Genomic DNA, 24,547 nt, shown 5'->3' with positions numbered 1-24,547 from the left:
TAGCTTTCAAAATGCCTCTAAAACAAATTTCTTCTTCCTTATCATTCCCATAAGCACTGACTTAGATCAAAAAGCCACACTGGTACCCCTAGACAACCTGGCCTACATAACCAACTGTTCACTGGGGTCTGTCTCTACTTGTGCCCTGCTATTAGCCCCTCTTCAAAATTTCATCAAAATTTTGCTCCAGGTTCAAATAATTTTCTCCCTTGGGTTCCCTATTAAGTCTCAACAGTACGAACTAAGACACACTAAGTATGTCTTTAAGAAATTATCTAAATAGCTTTCATACATACTACCAATTAGAATAACAACTTTCAAACTTTTCTGACCACAACCTTCACTAAGACAAACATTTTACACCATGACAGAGTATACCATATACACATAATAGTAACTGGTTATATAACACCTACGGAGTTTTGAAACATCCTTAAGTGTTATTTAATAAATTCTGCATTTTCATTTTTCTTTCTAGTCTCTTTCATACTTTAAAAATGTTGGTCATGGTGTACTAACTTGAAAATCATTGAAGCCCTGGCTGGTGTAGCTCAGTGGATTGAGCGCAGGCCTGTGAACCACATGATCGCGGTTTGATTCCCAGTCAGGGCACATGCCTGGGTTGCAGGCCAGTTCCTGGTTCCCGGCAGGGGACGCATGAGAGGCAACCATACATTGATATTTCTCTCCCTCTCTCCTTCCCTTCCCCTCTAAAGATAAATAAATAAAATATTTAAAAAAGAAAATCATTGAAATAGAAGATATAATGAAAGAAAAATTTCACCATTTGCATGGAGAAAAAATGCTAGGGGGGAAAAAGCCACAAGATTTACAAAATGAAAACTTTAAGTTGTTTTGAAAACATAAAAGGCAATCTGAAATGCATGTACTGTATTCTCAGACAGAAATGCTAAGTATATAAATTCTCCTTAATTTAGAAATTTAACTCCAGTCACTGTCAAAATAGCAAGATATTTTTTGGAACTAGACAAGCCAACTCAAATATCTTGATGGAAAAATAAATCCTGAACAAAAAGAGTAACAGAGAGGAACTACCCTTACCAGATACTAAATCATACTGTTAAACTACAATAAAGGCAGTGTGGTATTGGCAATGACTAAATACATCAGTGGGACACATAACAGACCAGAAATAGATACAAAAAACAAACAAAAGAAAACCTGCAACTTATACCAAAGATTAGAACCAATTTCACTTGTAGACAGGTAAAGGGTCAATTCACATAAAAGGATGTACGAATGGCTCTGAAACATATAAAAAGATCCTAAACTGCTCTCAAAATGAGAAAAATGCAAATCGAATTTACACTGAGATACCAATTTTTACTATACCTGGGTACACAAAAATCAGAGAACAAAGCTCTCCTGGCCAAGGTGCAGAAGATCAGGGTTTTCAGCACTGCTATCAGAAGGGCCAACCTCTACAGAGGGCATGTGGCAATACCCAAAATATAAATGCACATGATCTCTGGTCCAGTAACTGCCCAGCTAAGAATTTACATATGTATTCATTGAAGCAGTGTTTGAAAAAGACTGGGAACAATCCAAATATCTATTAGTAGTGAACTGGTAAAATAAATTATAGTACACCACTATAATGGATTATCATGCAGCTTTGGAAAAATAAAGCAAATAAAACAAAAGAATAAGGAAACCTTTTATGTACAGATAACTCAGAACAATGAGCAAGAAGGATGATACCATTTGTGCAAAAAGGAGGATAAAAAAGAGAACATATTGTATTTGCTTACATATGCATGATAAGATAACACAAATACCCAGTAACAGCTGTCACTTATTTAGGGAAAGGATTGGGTGGAAGGCGTATTCACCACTGAACACTCTTTTACACCATTTCCATGATCAACTGTGTCAATGAGTTGCCTATTAAAAAATTAATTTTTCAAAACAGAAAGAAAACATGAGGCTTCTATAATTTTGGATGTTTACCAGATCTTCCTTTTCTTTTTCATTTGTCAATTACAGGCCAAACACGGATCATGAAAAACCTAAGTAATCCTTTTAATTTACATTATAAATGAGATTTAAATTGTGTTACAAATGAGACCAAAATAACTGTAAATACTAATGAAAACACAAAAAATAAGTACATGATAAATTACTGCATGTTGAAGGGACCTTTACCTACTTCAAAAATAGGCTGTATCTCTCTTACCATATTCTAAATATTTTGTCAGACTGAGCTTCCTGCTTGGAAACAGGAGGAGGCACAGGAAATACAAATCACTACTAGAATGAATGAGGAAAAGTAAGGATTTTTCATTTGAAGTTATTAAAAAGTAAATTTCACATTTAAAATAAAAATGAGAGGAGTCAGGTTCCATTTTCTCACTTATCATGCTTAGAAGTGGATAAATTCCATGCACTCACACCTCTTGTAAAACAAACAAGATTATACCTCTCTGATTCTACAGTTACTCTGTATTTATGTGTAATTTTTAACAGTATAGTATATATTCACAAAATGCATTTGACAGTTAAGACCTCCAAAACAGGGTCATGGTTGTTTTCTAAATGCAATCAGGGGGTTAAGACAAGATAATCTCCACATTCAGAAACTTCCTGATCCTACAACACTTTTTTCTTTATGTTTTCTTCTTTAAAATAGAAATAAAAAATGTACCTTTATAGATTTTTGAAAATATTAAAGTAGATGGCTTATGCAAAACACTGAGGAAATGCCCCAGAACAAAATTCAAAAAACGGTTTCTACCTTGCCCTTGCCTTTCCAGGGTTTGAAAACTAAATTATCATTAAATGAAAAAATGAAATAAGCTCTGATTTAACCTCAACTTTTTTAGGTCACTGAATGTTTTTCACCTTGGATATCGGCAGTATTTTTAGATGACCTCAAGAATAAAGAGTGTGCATGTGTCAGAGGTGGGGCATGTGTTTAAAAACAAGCTCAACACCAAAGAAAACACAATTTTTAAAGTTTTCCAGTATCCAGTCTCATGGAATCCTATTGAACCAGAGTAAGTCTCTCAACAAAGTAATCTTTTCAATTTCATCCAATACAAAATAAATCCTAACAATAATCCCAAGGGTAAAGACAGCCATAGAGGGAAATAATATTCAAAAGACTGCTTTACCTCAAAATAAAAAAATTAAAAAGATCTTCAATGCAGCTGAGAGGCCACCTTCTTCAGGTCTGCTCGTGGGATGTGGACACCAGCTACGCACAGGCACACTCCTTCCCCAGGACATCCTGGCTGCACACAATAGCTACTGACAACAATTGCGTGAACTGTGGCTGCTATTTCCAAGCATGGAAATTTTACTATCTATAGACACAAATTTCCCTAAGTTAAGTTAAATGGCCCTTATAAACAGTCTATTTAAAAAACAAATTTGGCTACTAAGCAAATTTTTTAAAGATCCAACACAAGTTATTCATTTTTCCTATTTAAATCCATCTACTTTTTTTTCAGTGCATGAAATACAGAAAAAAATAACCACACAAACACATTTATGTCAAAAGTAGAGGAGGAAGTTCTTAAGTAAGTGAACTATCTTTATGGAAAAGATTCTTTGCTCTTCCTGCCTCATCCCTTGACACTTGCCATTTGCCCTCTCTATCTACGAGTGCATTCACCAATTATATCATGTTTTGCAACATCCGAAGTTCTGGTGCAAGCGCCCTATATCACAGTCCCCAACAGGGAGGGCCTTCTAGCCCAGAAAGTAAATGCCTACTTGACCTTGGAGAGTCAGGATAGGTAATTCTGCTCCACAAGCAAGCCTAACCTTTCCTTTCCTTACTCAACCCCCAGGGGGGTCACTTTTTATAGTTAGATTACTTGAATTCCTATTACCTATCAGTGGCATTTTCACTGAAGGTCCTCTGTAGCACCTTGCACTTTAAAATTTCATGACATCTTTCTCCAAACCCTCCCCTTACTTCTCAGGTAGCATCTCTCTGTCTCTAGGATCTCCTATCAGTCTTCTCTTTATTCTGCACACCCTGAATTGGCATCGCCCTCTTCCGTTACCACTCACACACCAGCAACTCTCAAGTCCACATCTTCAACTCCAAACTCCAACTTAACCCTTCATATCCAGCCTGTGGTATGTCTCATCAAACTAACGTCCAACCTCTTCTAACAACCACATTTCACTTTTCCTACTTCTCCCTCCTGCCTTAGACCAGACTGTCAACCCTCATCTTGTTTATTATTTCTAACAATCTCCTAAATAAACTCTGCCTCCAGTCTCATCCTTCTCCAATACTCACTTCTCCCTCAGTCCGTCCTATATATTGCAGTCCAGAATAACACCCCCATTTGGGGGTGGCAAGTCATTTCGATAGATACTAATGTTGCAATTTTTTGTTCTTTTAGCACATGTTTTACACACACACTATATACACGTATACATACATGGTAAACTTATCTTACAATTTTAGTTTCATTTTTCATACTTTAAATCGTTTCCCATCTAAGCTTCCTCTTTCTCCACTGGATTCCCTAGTTTAAGCCGAGTCACTATGAACGACCATTTTCTAGTACCAACCATCTTCACAAAACAACTTTATACACCAATAGCCTCCCTTTCAAACAGCTCAAAAATTTTAAATATCAGTTGTTTATTTTACTTAATGTTTTTAGTGATTTCTACCAAATAAGGTTTTTATTTTTAGAAGGATGAATTTTAGGTATGACAGCAGGAATATTAAATAGTGAAGTACACACAGCCCCTATTAACACACATCACATCAGTGCCATGAGAGAAGATGGCTCTATAGTGATCATGAATGAAAATGTATCACTTGGGTCTTTTTTTGCCCTCACCAACCCACTTTTAATGTACCTTTCTTACCTTTCACTTTTGCAATAAGGGTTTCTGTAGCATTTTGAAGGTCAAGAGAATTGAGGTTCTCATGTTTATTCAAAATAGACTTCAAAACACGGAGAAGTTCATCCAGGCGTACATAAATGACTTCTTTAAAACAGTCTTAAAAAGGAAAAAAAATTAAAATTGATTCCAAAATCAAGTTTCAGGATTCTAAATTATGAGAGATCATTCTGAAGCACATTTTGAGTACAAGTCTTGGCTCCATTTTGAGTACAAGTCTTGGCTCCATTTTTGCCTACTATGTGTTCACTTCTATTCTCACCACTGCAATTATACACAATTTATGTGTATAGAACAAAAACTTTAATCATTTTAATTCATTAAGGATTTCAAGTTTCTTGGAATTAGCACTACCCTCTTCAATTTTCTGTAATTATGCTCTCCAGATTTCTTGAGAAGACTTTATAAGGTGTTTCGTGTCTTAGTGTTTTTATTCTAATATACTTTTTAATACATATGGTAACAGAGTTAAAGTCCTACAGTGTCTGATATACTAACCAAAGGTCAGGAATATGTAAAATTTCATTCAAACCCAAGTGGCCCCAGCCAGCACCGGAGGGGCGCCAACTCATGACCACGACAGCAACACTCACAGGCATGCTCCTAGGTCACCATCCCAGGCGAACCAAAAAGTAAAATCACCCCCTAACTTTTAAAACCCCTGAAATAACGCTCCAAAGTCTGAAAAGACAACCACCTTAAATACAATAGTCTGAGGTAATTTTCCTCTCTATAACCTTACAGAGCACTAGTGTTTTGTAATATCAACATTTATTAAGTGCTTCCTATGTGCTAGACACTGTTAAAAGTACTTAAGTGGTATTATCTCACTTAGCTTTCACATTGGTAGGTAGATAATTTTAAAATCTCTATTGTGCACATGAGAACACTGAGGCACACCTAAATTCATCAAGTTACTAAACTGTGGAACCGGAATGTAAATCACAAAGCATAATTCTAGAGGGCACGGTCTTAATGTTAAACTGCTTCCCTATCGAAACAGCTTTAAAAAAAAACGACAAAAAATTGTATAATTATATAATTTCAGAAATGTTAAAAGATAATCACTAGAAAGAAAAACAAAAACAAGAAATTCTAGCATCACCCAACAAATATTCCATTCATCACCAGCATTATCAAGAGAGAAATATGTAGGATAAGAGCAGGCAAGGCTGGGAACTGTGTATAGCAAAGCAAAGAGTATTCTAAGAGGCACAGAAAAATAGCAGTGATGGAAGCAGAGAGCGCAGAGTGTCTTCAGGAACAAATCTGACTAATCAAACCAACAATTTTTAATAGAAAAAAAAATACAGGGTATTGAGTGCTAGCCTAAGTAGCCTTGAAAATGAATAGAGTCTATAAGAGAGCAAAGAAGTGCATATAAATACTGTACTGTAGCCAATCAAGTGTTTTCATCGAGGATTTGGGTTAACAATTATGATACTGTGCTCCATGTGTACTGGAACTGAACAAACTGAAGACATGGATGGAGGATGGTAGGAGCTGAGTATCTCACTTTTGGTGTGGAATTTACAATTAAGCAGGGGAAAAAGGCTCTAATGATACATAGTGATGAATTAGATTTGGACACTTCAGTAAGAATTCATGTTTAGCTTAATATAGATATAGGTGGCTATATCCAGAAATATTTATAGATATGTGTTTACAGGTCAGTGTACACACATATATTTCTTTGCTCTGTCAGCTGAGAGGGAATGACACTAAAAGAAATGACACTTTTCTTCAGCTAAAAGAAATGACACTCCAGCCCTGGCTGGTGAGCTCAGTGGATTGAGCACGGGCCTGTGAAACAAGGGGTCGCCAGTTCGATTCCCAGTCAGGGCACATGCCTGGGTTGCAGGCCAGGTCCCCAGGTCCCCAGTAGGAGACACATGAGAGGCAACCACACATTGATGTTTCTCTCCCACTTTTTCTCCTTCCCGTACCCTCTCTTTAAAAATAAATAAATAAAATGTTTTTAAAAACGAAATGACACTCCAGTAACAATGAACATGCCTAGCACCCTGATCTTCATGTCTAATACCATTCTCCAATAAAAGGAACCAGGGCTCCTTAGAGAAATGGCTGACTCTAGGACTGGGGCAGGAAATCCGTAAGATGAGTTAGGAGCATCTTTGTAGTGCAAGAAAGTAAGAGCTTTAAAGAAACAAACCGTTATGTTGAAGAGTTATGCCAAGAATGAACAAGAGCCAGCTGAAAGGGCCCCCCATGGCCAAAGGAGGAACAATTTGAGTAATAAATAAAGTAATACTAGATTATAACCCAAAGTACAGAGTGAATATCCATGAATCCATACCAACACAAATAAGTGATTGAATAAATAAATGAAAAAAAAATCTCTTGGATGGAAGAATTCCAAACGATTGAGACAGATATTTTGTCCTCAAGGAGAAGCGCGTGCACGACGCCTGCCCTTCGAGGAGTGCAGTGTCCAGGGAAGACAAAAGGGCGATTTCACAGCAGAGATGCTTCACAACTGCTATAAGACGGGCGACCACGGTCAACACTAATAGTGATGATTTAATAACAATATTAAACAATAATATTAGTAATAATAATATTTAATAACAATATTAAATTATTTAATATTATTGTTAAAATTATAATAATTATCAATTATAATTTAATTATAATAATCATCTGGTTATTATTTTATAATTAAAAATTAATTATTTTTAATTATAAAAATAATCAGGAAAGTTTGAGAAACTGTCACAACCAAGGAGGACCTAAGGAGACATGACGATCAAATATAGCACAATAGGATCCTGGGAGAGATATCAGGGACTCTTAGGGACAATTATGGAAATCTGAATAAACTATGGACTTTTCACTAATAATGTATCATTATTATAAATACCAGTTCACTAACAAATGTACCTTACTAATATAAGATGTTAATAAATAGAAACATTGGGTATAAGAGTGTGTGGGAAGTCTGTACTACCTTCTCAACTTTTCTGTAAATCTAAAATTATTCTAAAAATAGTCTATTTTAAAAATGAAATTAAAATGGGCAAAAGATTTTAGAAGTTTTATGTACTATTAAAATTTTTCTCATATATATTATTTTTATAATTAGAAATCCATTTATATATTTTTAATTTCTAGCTAAATATTTAAATTATAAATTATCTTAATTAAATATATGATCAATATCCATTTTGTTTGTTTTATAATTGCAGATGTTAGTTCAGTTGGTTCACTTAGTTGAGGCAATACAGCTTAGTGGCTGGTTCAAGGCAAAATCTCTAAAAGCAGACTTCCTGAATTTCAATCCCAACTCCAGGGCAGAGAGGCCTCGGGCCAGTTAATTAGCCTCTCTGTGCCTCAGTTTCCTGATAGCTCTCCACAGTGTTCGCTGGATTAAAGTTAAAACACATAAAGTACTTAGAACAGTAACTAGAACACAGTAAACCCTCCACAAATACCTGCCATCATTCTTATTAGTTCATGCAGCAGCAGAAACAGGTTAACAACATTGGTTAGGACGGAAATTAAACCTTGTATCTTAGAGATAAAAGAAACTTCTGGAAAATAATAAAATTTGACTGGCTTTAAGATATAATAATTAGCCCTGGCTAGTGTAGCTCAGTGGATTGAGCGAGGGCCTGCGAACCACAGGATCACAGTTCGATTCCCAGTTAGGGCACATGCTTGGGTTGCAGGCCAGTTCCTGGCAGGGGACACTCGATACATTGTGTGTCCCCCGCAGAGGCAACCATACACTGATATTTCTCTCCCTCTCTCCTTCCCTTCCCCTCTAAAGATAAATAAATAAATTTTTTTAAAAAAGATATAATAATTACATTTCCCTCCTGTTTTGATACTGCAAAATCTATTTTTTGTTTGGCCTATAACCAAATAAAGCTAGTTTATGATAATACTTATGCCTACTTATCAAACACAAGGTTTTGTGATTTCCTAGTACCATAAAGTTGTACTGTACTCTTTTTGAAACCTATGTTAGTTTTAAAAGAGAAAAGAAAGCCAGTCATTTCTATCCCTCACTCTAATGTTTCATATTAATATACTTATAGGATACTTTAGTCCTATTTAGGTATTTAGTAGACAGGGACAGATATTAATATACTTCAAGACTACTTTTGCCTTATCTTGAAGTCTCAGGCCAAAAGAGCTGGATTTTTGAGTGTCAACAACCATCAATATTCAAAATTAGTGTTGGGTATTAAGCAAGAACTACAAAATATTAATGGCTTAAATGACTAAATAAATCAAAACAATAAATTCTGGTCTTCTCAAAGAAATTAAATAGATGTTAAAATGAATATATTTCAAAATTATTACATGGTTTTCAATTTTTTTAGTTTTAATTTCTAACACAGTAATCAGTAACAGATACAGCACACATAAACAGACATGCTTTGAGACCCTCATAATTTTTAATATTGTAAGGGGCCCTGAGATTCCATGTTATGGTTTTTCTTTAACAAAAAAAAAAAAACACCCTGAAAAACATTCCAATAGCACTCAGCATAAATGTTTTACCAACTTGAAGTTCTTTTTTTCCTATAAGGAAGCCCTTATAAACATATATTGAAGTTTTTCCAAAATACTGAAAAACAGTAACTGAGTTATATTTAGTAAGAAATTTCAGAAGTACTTCAAATTACCCTACAATAATTCTAATTTCCTGCGATGAAACACACTTCTGAAGCCTATAAATCAACAAAAATGAACACAACAGCTAAGCTAAAGAAAATACCATTACAAAGACTCATAAACTTTCCTATATTTTTTAATAGAAGCATCAACCACTAGCACATTACTATATCCTGATAATACTTCACCTGGGTCTTATAAATGATAGCATGCCCTTAATTATGTTTTAAGTGCTAAAAAGTACGTTCCACTTCTACCAAATGTTCTCTTTTCCCTTATAAAAGAATAAAGGTACCTCAAATTTGTTTTATGAGGACAAGGCCTCTTAAGCTGAAAATGTAACATTTAAAAAAAGTTTTAAAGAGTACCTTCGCCAACACTAAATATTCCCATCCCCACCCTACGCACCACCACGGTTGCAGCAATGAGCAAAGCACATGAGGCGGTAACTGTCTATGCTGTCTATGCTTCCCCAGTACAAAAGACAGGTTAAGGGGCTGCGTGGTATCATAGAAAACAATAGATTTAGATCAAGAAACTTGAGTTCCAGTGCTTGATCCCCCTCACTTCCTTGAAAATGACCCTATTACAAAATTCTCAGCTTCTCTGATCTCTGATTAATCATCAGTAAAACGGAATTAATAAGAACGCCTGTCCTAGCCATCTTTAAAAACATGTTGTGAATATCAAATAAATTAACAAAAACAAAAATGCTTTATAATCTTAATGTAAAGTTATTACCACTATTAAATCTGTAAGTCATCTGAACTAAATATACCGTTGAAGACAAATTTGTCTCATAAAATTACACTCAACAGCAAACATACTTAGAGCAAGTTCCCACCATAATTTGGCTAATGAAAACAAGACATTAAAGTTAAGTTTCAATTTCATTTTACATATAAAATCTAAATTAGTAAATTGCTTGGAAATGAAATGATAATTAAAGATATACTTTATTAAAACATTTCTATACTTATTAAGTTAAATGACAGTATTTAAGTTAGTCATTTAACTAAATACTAGATAATTTTTATAGTGGCCACACTGTAAATGTAATAAAATTTAATTTATACTACATAAAAGTATTATATATGTGATTATAATACTGTTCAACCAAAATCTTAATAGAATAGTAAAACTTCTGTATCCCAATGTTTATCTACTATCCCAGTATTATGGTAATCTAAATTTTAATTTATTGTTTCACTCATTTGTGCCATTTATTTTCTGCTTCATTCAGCTTATCAAGTGAAAACAGATTAGCCAGCTCCACTTTTTGGTTCTCATGCATTAACACAATACTGCAGTGTTTATATTGCAAACACTTCATGGAAACGCTTAAGTAAATAAATGAAAAAATCCGTGGTGTTTTCCTTGATTAAAAAAAACCTGACGATTTCTAAAACCAGTCTTGCTAACTGAGCGTAACCTCTCTGGGAGAGCAATGGAAACACCACGGAGGTAAAAGTTTCAGAGCTTATCACTGGGAAACTCCCTTTTATTTAGCTGCATGACTTCTGAATTTACAAAAATAAAAGCGAACCCTGAATACAAGCTTTCTTTATCCAGACACTTAAGGACTGTAAAAATAACAGCTGACATTTTAAAATACTTATTCTAAGAGCTTTACTTTTATGAAATCATTTCAACTTCACAATAACCCAATGAGGTAGGTATTCTTACTCATTTGAACAGATGTAGAAACTGGCACAGAGAAGTAACTTGCCTGGTGGCAGAATAAGGATTTCACGTTAGGGATTCTAGCTCTAGAATTTGTGCTCTTAATCACTAAAATATATCAACATGGTTAAAGAAGTTATTAATGACAGTACTCTACAATCTGTGATTTAATAGGCTTTTAACTTCCAATTGAAGTTAATAGGCATAACTTCCAGGTATGCCAGTTATTATTTCAAGAGGTGTTAAACTAGGCAAACCATTCTAGTCAAGTACAGAAGAGGAAGGCAATCTCCTAAGAGCTGGCACATGGGTAACGGATGACTTACCTGTATTTCACACTTAGTTCCCCAAAGATTCAATCCACATGCTCTAGGCACTAAGATGTAACCTATGAACATTAACGTTAACCAATCCTGTGACAGCCATTAGAAATCACTCCTAGAGAGGTTTACTTCTAAAAGAATACAGCAGGAGGGTATGTCTGAGGCTAGTAACTTAATATTTCTCATATTTCGCAAAACTTCTGGTATATTACAGGGGCTAAAACTTAAGTAACAGTCATCGGTAGTCAAGGTAATCCTCACTGAAATTTGTATAAAATAAATTTACATGTCCTCCTCTATATTCACCCTGGAAAAAACTGGGTTAATCCATAAGACAAGATTTTGATTAAGACTTAAAAAAAATTTTTTCGCCCCCACCCCTAAACTTGGAACATTTAAGTGGAACTTCCCTCTTAAAACAGAACATATTACTTAATGCCATTAAACTTGTTACTTAAGTTCTTTTGTTCAATAAAATTTGCTTTAGAAAGTTAACAACCCTCTCTTCTAACTATAGTTCTATCAAATTTAGGACCTAGAATTCATTAGAAGTAATCACTTATGGATCAGTTATATTTTTATAATAGTGATATACTCAAATTAGAAAGCATTTTTAGAAGTTAAAGAACTACTTTATCTTAAAGTGATGACTCTTTTATCTGTCTTTCTGGCCCATTTAAAAACAAACAAAACAGAAAAACAAGACACCATTGTTGCAATAGTAAACTGTTATTAGTGTCTCCCTGGCCTGTGTGGCTCAGTTGGTTGGAGTGGCTGTTCCATAAACCAAAAAAAGTCACGGTTCAATTCCAGGTCAGGGCATGTGTAAGAGGCAACCAACCAATGTTTCTCTCTCACACAGATGTTTCTCTCCCTCCCCTCCCCTTCCTTCTAAAATCAACAAGCATGTTCTCAGGTTGGTATAAAAAAATAGTGTCATATAGTCAATATATTACAGGAAGTATTACACTAACTGCTGGCCTTCAAATATATTTTATAATGGCAATAGAGACTTCAAGAATTGGGTACCAGAAAAATTAAGTAATCTGCATTATGTTTTCAGCCCTATTAAAAAGTCTTGCATTTTTCTAATTCCCAAATTTTGGGCTTTGAGTGGTGTTCCACCTGGGAATGGATAAGTTTGTCACAAAGACAGACTTAAGATTACTGTATAGCCCTAGTCGGTGTGGCTCAGTCAGTTGGGGTGTCGTTCTATAAACCAAAAGGCTACAGTTCGATTCCTGGTCAGGGCTCTTGTCTAGATTGCGGGTTCCATCCCCGGTCTGGACACACATACCAGAGGCAACCATCAATGTTTCTCTTCTCTCTCTCCCTCCCTTCCCCTCTTTCTAAATCAATAAGCATGTCCTTGGGTGACAACAACAACAACAAAATTACTGCATAAACTAGAAGATTTATGAACTGTTCTTTGGAATTCAGAACATATTACTCCTCAAGGGGCAACCATAAACCTGAATTAGCACTTACACTGTATATGTGTTAATCTGCGGTGTTCTATTTAAACACAGAGGGCGTATGTATAATTCAGTGCCTTTGGCATTTTAATATAAGATGCAAAATTTGCCCCTGTAATTATGCATAATACACCTTAATAACACTGGATAGAGTTCTAAATTCACATCTGCTACTTTTATGAGACTACCGGGTAACTTCCTCCTGGAATTAGCCCTGAACGAAGAAAATTAACAACTCTATTACTTACCCTATCAAAGTAAGTGTTTTCACAGTCCGTTGATCTCCCACATTAAGCACTCCATGTTTGTTTGTAAATAAAAATAGCAGAGGCAAACTGCATAATATTTTAACTCTGTTAAGGGACACAGGGCATTTGGCAAACACCTATTTTATCTAATCAATTCCTCAAAACTACTGCAATATGACCTTTACATCCTCACTTGGGAAATTTTCATAACATCACACAAGATAGTTATCATAAAACTCTTATTTTAAAAACCCTATAAAATGGTGGGAGGTGGCTGTCCTCTAAAATGCATTATGTACCTTTAAAACAAATACTTAGCTGTCCTCTTCAGCTCTGAACTGTCAATATTCAAAACACAGAATCTCCAACTCTGGTCAAATTGCATTGTTTTTTTAAATCCTCACTTGACAATACATATGTTTATTGATTTTATTTTTTTATTGTTGTTCAAGTATGGTTGCCTCCATTTTCCCACCACCACTTTCCCCCGCCCCACCCACCCCCATTTCCCATCAGAGAATTATAAAATGGCTAGCATCTGGTGTAAGCACCTCATATTTAACAAATTATTCAATGGTTAAGGCATATTCCCAAACTAGTCAGTAACACACCTAGTCCTAGAACCAAAATCAAGTGATTCTCTTTCCAGTGCTGTCATCCCTTACTACAAATTTAACCAAACTGGATAATCTGGCTGGGTTTTTTTTATCAACTTGTTCAAATCAAAGAAGGGCATGAAAGCTACATACTCCAAAGGCAACCTAAGGGTCTATCCAAATAGACCCCGAAAGTTCTTATTCTAGTAAAATTTTCTCAAATATTTTCCCATAACTATTTTCCAGGTTTCCTTTTAATGCTGTAGAAATAAAAAATATTGGCCTTGGGGGTGGTGTGGCTCAGTGGATTGAGCACTGGACTGTGGACCAAAGGGTAACCAGTCTGACTCCTGATCAGGGCACAGGCCTGGGTTGCAGGCTGGGTCCTCAGTTGCGGGTGTGGCAGGGCCCACGGAAAGCTGTTTCTCATACACGTCGTTTCCCTCCCTTTCCTCCCTCCTTTTTCCTCTTGAAATATACATAAATAAACAATCTTTTAAAAAATACTTGTAGCCCAAGAATTCTTCTCAGTTTCTCGAGATTGATACAGGCCAAATGTCTGTACCAGCACTGTTCAATAGAAATTTCTACAATGATGGATTGAAGATTTTTGTAACTTCACTGTTCAAAATGCTGCCAGCCACATGTGGCTAAAGAGTGCCTAATTGTGGTTAGTACAACTAGGAAGCTGGAATTTTAAATTTCAATTAAATTTAAAGAGCCACATGGATAGAGGCCACCATAGCGGATAGTGCAGATCTAGGTCATCCCCAGTGAAAAGAGAAATGGCTGGTGAGAGAATGGAAACTGAGCAGTGTGTGTACAGAGTACCTGCCACGTGGAGCAGGTAGGACAGAATGGAAAGCACACACCATTCCGCATTCATGACCTCAGGGTTCCAAATGAAACTACTATTCACCAGCACTAAGGGGTTGATGAAATAATACAATCTATGTTATACATAGAACTTATCTGTGAAATGGGGCTACAAGTACCCGCCTTTCTGGGGACTGTGTGACAATACTGTTTGTATGTAAAAGTACCCTGTAAAACATAAAAAGTCTAGCCTCAGCTATAAGATTGAACACCGGAAGCAGTAGTCAAGTGATTTGCACATCACTGCCTCGTGACAAAGGGGTAAAGCACAGAAAGAAAATGGCATCCAAATCACACCAAAAGGTGATTTAATTTGTACACCTACAATCTATGCTCTTAAAAGCTAACTTTTTACTTTATTAAGTCAACTGATATGAATTACAAGATCATAAACAATGACAAAAATTTGGTATTCTTCCTCAAGAGGCAAAAGACAAAATATTGGCAAGGAGACTGACAAGGTTCCCTCACTGCAAAAGAAAAAGAGTAACATAGCTCTTTGCTATTCACAACAAAGAATGGCAGGAGTCTAGGGACCCAGAATACGAAAGGATGGTCTACGTCTAGTCTAGAGAAACATGTAATGATACTGCCTTAAAGAGTTACAGAATTTTAAACTTTTTACCTGTTTCCCAGATTATATTTCATGATTCTTATAATAACTCTATTTAGTAAGTAAGGAATAATCTGATACTCTAACAGGCTGAAAAATCATAATCAATATTACAAGCGAGCATATTATGCAGCATTTCTTATCATTTATAATGAGGTTAATTTATGTTTGTACATACCCCCTTGTTTCAGGAAAACAAACAAAAAAGGTTCTATCAACTCAAACCAAATAGTATATCCCCAGATTTTGATAACAGTGATCACAGAAAAAAAAATTCTTGTCAAATCCAAGATTTATTTTGAGATGGCATACGTTTTTCCTTTTAACTCTGACTGAAGAACCAAGCATTACCATCATCCCAAAGGGAAACAATAAAAATTCTCTGACCACTGCTTACTGATGACAGCTGGCTATCCGAAAGATGGTTTTACATTTTTAAATTAATTGACCAGCCATAAATGGCAAGTTTTTCTAAACTACCAGCAATATAATTGAATTAAATTTTGAAGTACTGGTTTTCTCATTAGGATAATATCCTCACAGCTTTTTAACATTAAATTTCTGTGTGGAAATGTGTCTCCATGCACATACTCTTTCCCCAAGGGTCAGTCTCCTTTGGCGATCTTATATTGGTTACCACTTTCTTCTTTTTTCACTTAGGATCCATTTTCAACCCTCTTTCTTCCTAATCCCTCAATGGCCTACTCACAAATTAAAAGTCATAAAATACACACACACACAGTCTCAAAAGAATAGCTTATGTGATTGTTGTTTCAAGGAAAATTCAAATACTAAAATTTTGAGGCTTCAAGTCAAGTCATTTTGGGCATTCAACCTGAAAAATTAGGCTAAAACAAACTCTTAAAAAGCAATACTTAAAACAAGATATTACTTTAGTTTCTGTTTACCAGAAAATAAATATTTAACTTATATAGATAGAAAATAGTTATTAGAATCTTATAAATGTCTACAAAACACCTGAAGGTCTCTTATATATAAATAACACTAGGTGTCTTCTTTCTCCGTATTCAGAAAAACAGTCTACGAACAAAGAAGTGTGACTTATCACAAAAGAATAGAAGCTGTATCTTTAATATCACTGTTGTCAAATCTGTATATGAAAGACACACTAAAAATTGAAAGAATTAGGTACTAAGAGCAAGTCAGGGAGTACAGATGGGTATAATTCTTTGTCTCTGAAGAATCAAGTCTCGTGCTTCATTATCCATATCTAACTAGAGAATAAACTCTGTGATTATCCCTTAATTGAAGAAGCAAATTGAGAATTAAATTTGATTTTTGAAAAAAAAAATTCACTCAAATGCAGTGATTTTTGGATGAAGTTTTAGGAACAATATAAAAAACCCAACCTAGGCAGAAGTATCAACAATGTAAATTATAAATAAAGTCTGCTTATTAAAGACCAATCAATGCACTGTTATAAGGTTAAAACTCCAATGACCTAAAATTTTCCTGTCAAATGGGCCCAACTGCTAAGAACCAGAGAACTATTTTTGTTTTTGTGTATTCTTGTTCCCTCACACTTATTGAAGTTCCTATACTCTATTGCCCTGTATCTGAATATAAAATAGTTTACACTGTAAACAGCAAACATTTAGAGAGGAAAAAGACATTAAATACCTATAGGCAAATACCCTGTTTCTACCACTGTGTACACACTTATCTGTAACTAGGTTGGAATTTAAAATTTTACAAGCTATCCAGTAAGAATGCTAAGAGAAAACAGTTGACAAACCTGAAAGAATAGCTTCTTTCAAATATAATTGCATATGGGAGAATTTCCTGATATCATTCACCAACTCCTTGATGTAATCCGGATCAAAAACGGAATCGGAGCTTACAGACTTGAGCCCCATTTCACAAGGTGAAACATCAGTAGAGAGCTGGCCTGATGATAAAACACGTTTTTTCTTCGTTTTTTTCTGTTTGTGAGAAATCATCCTTTCACATAACAGTCAGAAAAACTGAAATCCTTAAAGGGGTGAGAAAAAAAAGAGAGAGAAACACACACTACATCAACCAGGGGAACATTCCACTAAGTTTTCACAAACAGCCCACGGCCCACCTCAGCATTCCATTAAAACCAACCACCACACAGACACTGCACTGCACTACTACTGATAGTAGCAGCTTCTGTTTGTTTGGTGCCAGTAATCTTGACAACTTTGTGATACGCAAACTACTATTCTCTTCATTTCTCTAAAGAACCCGAGGTTTGGAGATCAAATAATTTCTCTAAACTCTGAGCTGATAAATGCAGGATTGGTACTTAAACCCATATCTGCTTTGATACTAAAAGTTATGCTCTTAACTCCTAGACATTACAGAATTTTTGTAATTTGTAAAACCTTTCCCGAAATGTCACTTAGCGGAAGGGCATATTCTCCCTCCATGAAATACAAGCTTTGGAAAAAGACCTGTTTTCAAAATCCCTCTCCATCACCTGCTGTGTGTGACCTGATAAAACATTAATTACCCCTTTACCTCGGTGTGCTCATTATAAAATGGGAATAGCATCCTGACAATACCTACCTCGTGAGATGATTGTGAGCATTAAAAGAGACAGTAGCATGGAAGTGTTCGTTCCAACATATAAAAGAAGTTTGATTACATTTAGTTCTCAATAATAATACATACATACATGAACAGATATAATCTAAACTAGATATTATCAAGTTTCAGATATAAACAGATTTTCAGACATGAACAGATATAACCTAGATATAAACTAGATATTATCAAGTTTCAGCAAGAACACGTCTTTGTTGAAAACAAGTTGTAAGGGTGCCCACTAATGTGACACACCTGGATTGGTTGTATAAATAAATGTATGATTATCGGGGCATTATTTTTAGTAATTTCAGAGTGATATAGTAAAAATACAATCTTTTAAAATGAAAAACATTTAGATTTGAATCCTGGCTGGATACTTTCTAAACAAGTGACCTGTACAATATGCTTACAGGCTGAGTGTGAGGGTTAAAAGAAGACACGAAAGACTTCATATGTCAAAACACCTAATCCTGGCGCCAAGTTGGAACTCAAGAAAATCTGTGTTTCTGATTCACGTTTACACTTTACCTTTCCAGAAGAAAAAGTCCAAATTTTGTTTGTATCTCTTGGAATCAAAAAGGAAATGACTTGTGGAATTAAATCAGCTCAGGCATCATCATTAAAACATTTTTCAAATATTGTGTCTTAAATATTCGGATACTTTCAAAATGGCAGAATTATTAAGGACTTCTGTAAAACTTACTGTAGAAAATTTTAGGTAATACTCATTTCCAAGTCATGCGTAAGATGTATTATTGTGTCATTTACTCTTTCCTGTACCTCACTTAACTCTCTATATTTTTTCCCACCTCTATCTGTACTATCACTCTAGGTGAATTACTATCGGTTTTTTTGCCTGAGCTACGGTTACTGATTTCCTAATGATCTCTCCACATCATTCTTGTTCATCGTTCCAAAGTGTCGGTTACAGTTTTCAAAACCAGAAAACTCTTCCAAAGGACAAGTGAGAGGTTAGCTATGCACTACAAGGCTGGCTCAGCATGAGATCCGGCCCCTACCTACCTCTGCAATGTCCTCTGGAGTCAAGATTCCTAGTCAACACTCAACACTCCTGAAACACGCAATGTTTGTGACTCAGAGCTGGAAATAATTTACATTATGGGCCAGCATACACGTTAAGTATTTATGTTTATGAGTGGTGTTATATGTAGGAATGCATAAAACAGAAAATAGATTCTGGCTAAGGAGCCAGGTGATATACTCAGATAATTTCTACAGTATCCCATTTCATTTTTTAAAATGTTGGCTGCAACCCACCAAATTGGTTTCATACTCATAACCATGATCCTACAACTTGAAAAACACTGTTTAATTTAGGGAGCCTGAACCACTCCTTTCCCTTTGTTTACTCATTCTAATCTCAGCTCAAAGATCACTTCCTCAAAGAAGCCTTCCTGGACCACCCCTTGCCCCCACCTTCAGTCACCACCACCACCACCAAACTAGAGCAGAATCTCCTATTAGGTGCTTTATAGTATACTTATACTGTTCATAAACCTTATAATATTTATAAGGTTCACATCTTCCTATCTAGATGATAAACTCAAGGAAATCAAGACCACATCTGTTTGCTAACCATTTGTTCTCTCTTCACAGCACAGTGTGTGGCAAGTGAGGGATGACCTACTCACAGCTATGTGCAGAATGAATAATGAGCTTATAGGTTTATAGTTTTAATTAATTTTTGTAGAAATGAAAATGGTTAACTACAGATTGTTGCAGTGTTTTGAATAGAAAATATCAGTGGTTTTTAAAAATCTTCTCTAAAACCGTCTTTCAAAAAAAACAAAACAAGCATACGAAGTTGAGTAAAGGCAAGATTACATAAAACTGAAATCAAAGTTGAACTTCTATCATTGCTTCTCTACCTCTGATTATTAAAGGTGTCCCAACACTTCTCTAAAAGTTTTCAAAGTTCGCTATTGAATAGTCTTGTTAATCCCAAAGTATTTCTGAGAACATAATTTCTACATTTGAACTAGTTTCAAACCTATCTAACGTTAATCCTTAAATGTGTAGATGATTTCTAAAATGAACGTAGAACAATTTTTAAAGAACCATTATTATACCTAAGTCTCCCCAACAACAAAAATCCCAAAGCACTCAGGTGTGTTATTTTGACAGCTCTTTTACAAATCACTAATTGAGAAGACTATTAACCTAATTTAACACTTTTGCAGCTTACTTAATGAAGCCATTCTGATTAATTTTGATGGCTTTTAGTTTATATATTAGAGAATTGGTCATTGTCACTGGTGAAAAGGTGATTATAAAAATTAATGACACATCACAGGTTCCATTCACCTATCTCAGCCAAAAAAAAATTCAACAAGGGCATATTAGTAACCCAAAGTTGTAAAGTGTTTCAAAACTTCTTAAACATTTTTAGACAAGACTAAGAAAACCTATAAACAAAAAACCAAAACACAGTGGAGAAAGAAGCAACTAAAAAGGGTTATAATCTACCTCTAGTCGGCATTATGGTGAGTAATGTAGTAATTTTGTCATACATCCTTTACTACAGGTGAAAAAAATTTTAAATAACAAACTTAATTTAACCTTTCATAAAACTGAACTATGATTAATAAGAGAGTCTGGAGAATATACTTTTCAAGATCTTCCACACTATTTTCCCATATCCCAAAATGACCATCCTCTAGTTGGTGTAACATAAAATGTAGTTAGTAACAGATTGCAACTGGCAATTTAATTAAATGAAGTAATAATATGGAAAGCACTTAGCACAGTGCCTGGCTCATCATGAAGACTCATTAACTGCCCGTCATTATTTCTAGCAATGCTTTATTATGGGAGATTATTTTTTAACACAAGAAATAAACAAGATCCTACAATATATAAGCAGACGTGAACAAGAAATATAGGACTAGGAACAATTCCAGAAACTTAATTGACTTCCTGGAAACCTATTTAATCGCTTCCAAGTGAAGTCTGAACAGTGCAAATAGGTTGCTGTTGAGCATAATATGTTAAATTCTCCTAATGCATTCTCATATATCGCTTTTAAGTCCAAACCACGATCAACATTCAAAATGTGTTTTATCCACTTCTAAAAGAACTTTGTAGCAAACAGTAAATTACTGTGCAAAACTTTGTTATGTTCTAAATTATGAGTAATATGTGCATTAGAAACCTGAATATTAACTTCCAGTACCCTGGAAAGTGGCTTTTCCAAGACTTTGGTAGCCTGTGTTCATGTCTTGTGCCCCTTTTACTTCCTCCCATCCCCAAATGTATCATTACAGAAGTATTTTCATTTTAAGCACTGGGCTAATTGAAGAATAAAACTGCCCCAAATAGCTGTACTTAATACATGTTACTCTTTCTACTTCAAGAAAAAACTGCCAGTTATTTCAAAAATCTGCTATTTCAGCACAATTTCTGATTTGGTAAGAATCTACTTTAAAACGCAAATAAATCAGAAAAAATCATTCTGGAAGTTTTTATATTTTTAAAAAACACTCTCCACAAAAAGAGGATGGGGGCATGTCAAAAGTTTTAGCAAGATGCAAATAAGTATAATTTCTAAAGAAAGGCATGCAATACACACACACTTCATTCCTGTGCAGTTAGAATGCAGCACGTTTAAAAAAGAGGAAGCTGCACAACCTCCCACGCCTCCAGAATGTCTAGCATTCCTCGCAGGCAGGGCTCTCTCCCTTGACCAGCCCAAACTACCCAATGCCAAAGAGCGCTTTCTCCAATCCAGGTTTTAAAAACAAAGTGGGGAAAATGGAGCAAAAAGGGCGTCGAACACTGATAGTGAGGGACCAAATAGCGTCACAAAGACAGCTATGAGCAAGGGGAAGGAGCACTCGGCTCCCTCCACCCGCTAACAGTCTGCCCTCTGAAAAGGTATGAGGCCAACTCCTTCTTGAGAAAGAGAGTAAAAAGAAAAAAAAGAATAACATGAAGACGCAAGGCGTCAGTTACTAGGGCTCCAACTTGAAAAGTCTGACTTGAGCTCATCCGCCCCCCAATTTTTTTTTAAAAAAACAAAACCCCCAAATACCGTCAAACCCCAAATACTTGCAGAATTGGGAAAAACCATTGAGGCGGAACGAAACAACCCTCCTCAACCCAAAGACAGAGAAGAGGAAAACAATGCACCACGGAAATCCTAAAATATCTCGGGAATGAGAACCAGCTGAAGTGAGGAGGGCTGTTGTCAGGGCAGGTGGCAGCAGGACGAGATCAGAAGCAAGAGCAGACTATGTAACGGTCAAGAAGCAAAACTGCCTGGGTTTAAATACGCACTCTGCCGATTACTGGTCATATTCCAGCAGGTTTTTAATCTCCGTTTCCCCGAGGTTACGAGTGAAGTAATCTCGGACCTGTGAGGATTAAAGAAGTTAAACGGGGAGCACTCTTAGAGCAGGGTGCGGACTGTAGAACCTGCTATGTTCACTTTATTATCATCCTCATAGGCTCAGCGCCCTCCGGCTCCTCCGCTGAAGGAGCTGCAAGCCCCTCGCTCCTCGGACCCTGGCCCAACCTCCAGCGCACACCGCAGCCGCCGCAGCTCCGGGCCACCGAGTGGGACGCCCGGACCCTGGTCGTCAGCTCGAGGACAGTAGCAGCAGGTGACCTCCACCCAGAGACGCAGCCGCCGCCCCGCACTCACCGCGGTGGTCTTCCCAGGTCTCGGGCGCGGGTGCCCGCCCAACACTCACGGCCGCCGCCGACGCCGCCTCCGAGGTCTGGAACTCGTCGTCCCCATTCCCAAGACCCGCGGACGCTGGGCCAAGCCGCCGCCGCCGCCACCCCAGCAGCTACGTTCCAGCACCGCGCGGGCCGACTCCACAGCACAACCCCCCCCCCCGCCCCCTGGCTTTGCTCCTCCCACCCACACCCTCCCGCCTCTCGGGCCCAACCCATTGGCCCGCGTGCCTGGGGGCGGGGCTCGGCGCCTACTTCCAGTGCGCGGGCTGTCAGCTGCACCCTAGCCCGCAGACTGTACCCAACATCACCGGACATAAGTTAGAAAACCTGTAAAGCACGCGACATGCTAGGCGGAGCGACTTTCGGAACAAGTCACCTGATGACTAGATCTAGCTAATGGGAATTTCTCAAGGCAAGCAGTATACATTTCTTATGAGATACTTCTTTTGTTCGCCTTGTTTCTCTCCAACTCCTTTAAGAAAACAAAAGCAAAAACAGGTAAAGTGTAACACAGGCCTGGGGTAAAATGTTAACAGGGCCTGGGGCTCACCTCCTTTTCAGAAGAATGAACAACCCAGACAACTACTCTGCCCTCTGCAGAGGGGAATACTTTCCACTCAAGAGTAGCGATATTTCAACCTTTTTTTTTATCTCATGGCACACAAACTGATTATTACAATTCTGTGGAACACCAAAAACACTTGCCACATCTGATTTAAAAATAGGCATAATTTTGATTCACACCTGACCTCTATTGTGTTGGCTGTTGTCAATTTTTTAATTTGGCAATCTAAGGAAAAAGAGGTCAGCGCCCCTGATTACAGTAAATACATATTCTTATTTTTTTTTAAATTGCACAAAAATTTTTGTGTATTCAACACCAGTTGAAAATTGCTGACTTAGAGTGATATTCTCTTCGACTGCACTCTCAAAGTCGCTCAGAATAAGAAAAATGTCTTTGAGAGATGAAATAATTAAAGAAGGCAGCAGGGGCTGAAAGTGCATAAGCTTCCATTTCAAACTACTCACTGGAACAACCAGTCATTTGCCTCAGTGCTTGAACATTCAGAAAGAACTGATGGAGAAACTGAGGGAGAAAGGAAAACGACTTTCTTACAGAGACATCTGAAAAAGAAAGTGAGTGTGATAAAGCCAATAAGTGAAGTAGGGACAGAGGGAGAAAATATTAATCGACAAAGAGGAACATCTCTCATATCAGAACTCTTTGTAGGAAAAACAATGCTGGGGAAAGAAAACAAATTTGGCCCTTGGAGTGCTATTTGGGAAAAATAAATAAGGAAATACTTAGTTCTTTGGTTACTGTAGCTCCCACACTCAATTTTTAGACTCAACTTACATAAATTTAACCCCTTAAACCCGAAACACAAGGAAGTATACAGATACTCAGGAAACCTCAAAAACAAACCGTCCTTCTAACGACATGTAAAAAGAAGAAAGCACCGTGGACTCCCACCATGGAGACTGATAATGCCTTGAACTGAAACAAACTATCAAGAGGAGATATCAGGAGATCTCAGGCAAAGGAGGAGTGGGGTTGGGGGAACAGTGCAACCCGACTATATAATAAATAAGGTTTTTGACAAGAAATATGAAATCCCATTAATAAACAGGATTGTGTTCCTTATTGAAGCGGAAATGTCAATATCACTAACAATATCTGCAACATGATCCTGATGGGGAGAAAGGGTATGTGGGGATCAGAGAGGGAAAGGAGCACATAGGAGGGAGGAAGAGAAAAGTCAGTGAAAGAGAGACAAAGAGATGTTAGAAGGCAAGAAACAATTGTGGAGAGGTGAAAAAGACAGAGGGAAAGAAGACCAACAAAGGTGCAGAGACGACTGGAGGCAGTTAAGATAAGATACGATGAGGACAGAACAAAGATGAGAGAGACAAAGAG

The 24,547-nt window shown here is 36.6% G+C and overlaps 1 protein-coding gene across 2 annotated transcripts in view; it reads right to left on the bottom strand.

Annotated features, from left to right (window-relative positions):
• LOC118981736 (rho GTPase-activating protein 29-like) overlaps nucleotides 1-22,762 on the bottom strand; it is a 30,145-nt gene extending 7,383 nt beyond the window's left edge. The window contains exons 1-3 of one of the 2 annotated variants that reach the window (XM_037038556.1): nucleotides 22,592-22,762; nucleotides 17,111-17,347; nucleotides 4,861-4,995 (exon numbers count right to left, since the gene is read on the bottom strand). In XM_037038556.1, coding sequence (XP_036894451.1) covers nucleotides 4,861-4,995; nucleotides 17,111-17,315 — 340 coding nt within the window. In that variant the 5' untranslated portion in view covers nucleotides 17,316-17,347; nucleotides 22,592-22,762. Of the gene's footprint in view, nucleotides 1-4,860; nucleotides 4,996-17,110; nucleotides 17,348-22,224; nucleotides 22,536-22,591 lie in introns of those variants that run through there. The other variant, XM_037038557.1, reaches the window with a different exon arrangement.
• Nucleotides 22,763-24,547: the final 1,785 nt, after the last annotated feature.

The sequence above is a fragment of the Sturnira hondurensis genome, unplaced genomic scaffold, assembly GCF_014824575.4.
Source record: "Sturnira hondurensis isolate 20B ecotype Veracruz unplaced genomic scaffold, ASM1482457v3 Scaffold0024422, whole genome shotgun sequence".
Taxonomy (NCBI): Eukaryota; Metazoa; Chordata; class Mammalia; order Chiroptera; family Phyllostomidae; genus Sturnira; species Sturnira hondurensis.
This window is presented reverse-complemented; position numbering and strand designations above follow the sequence as displayed.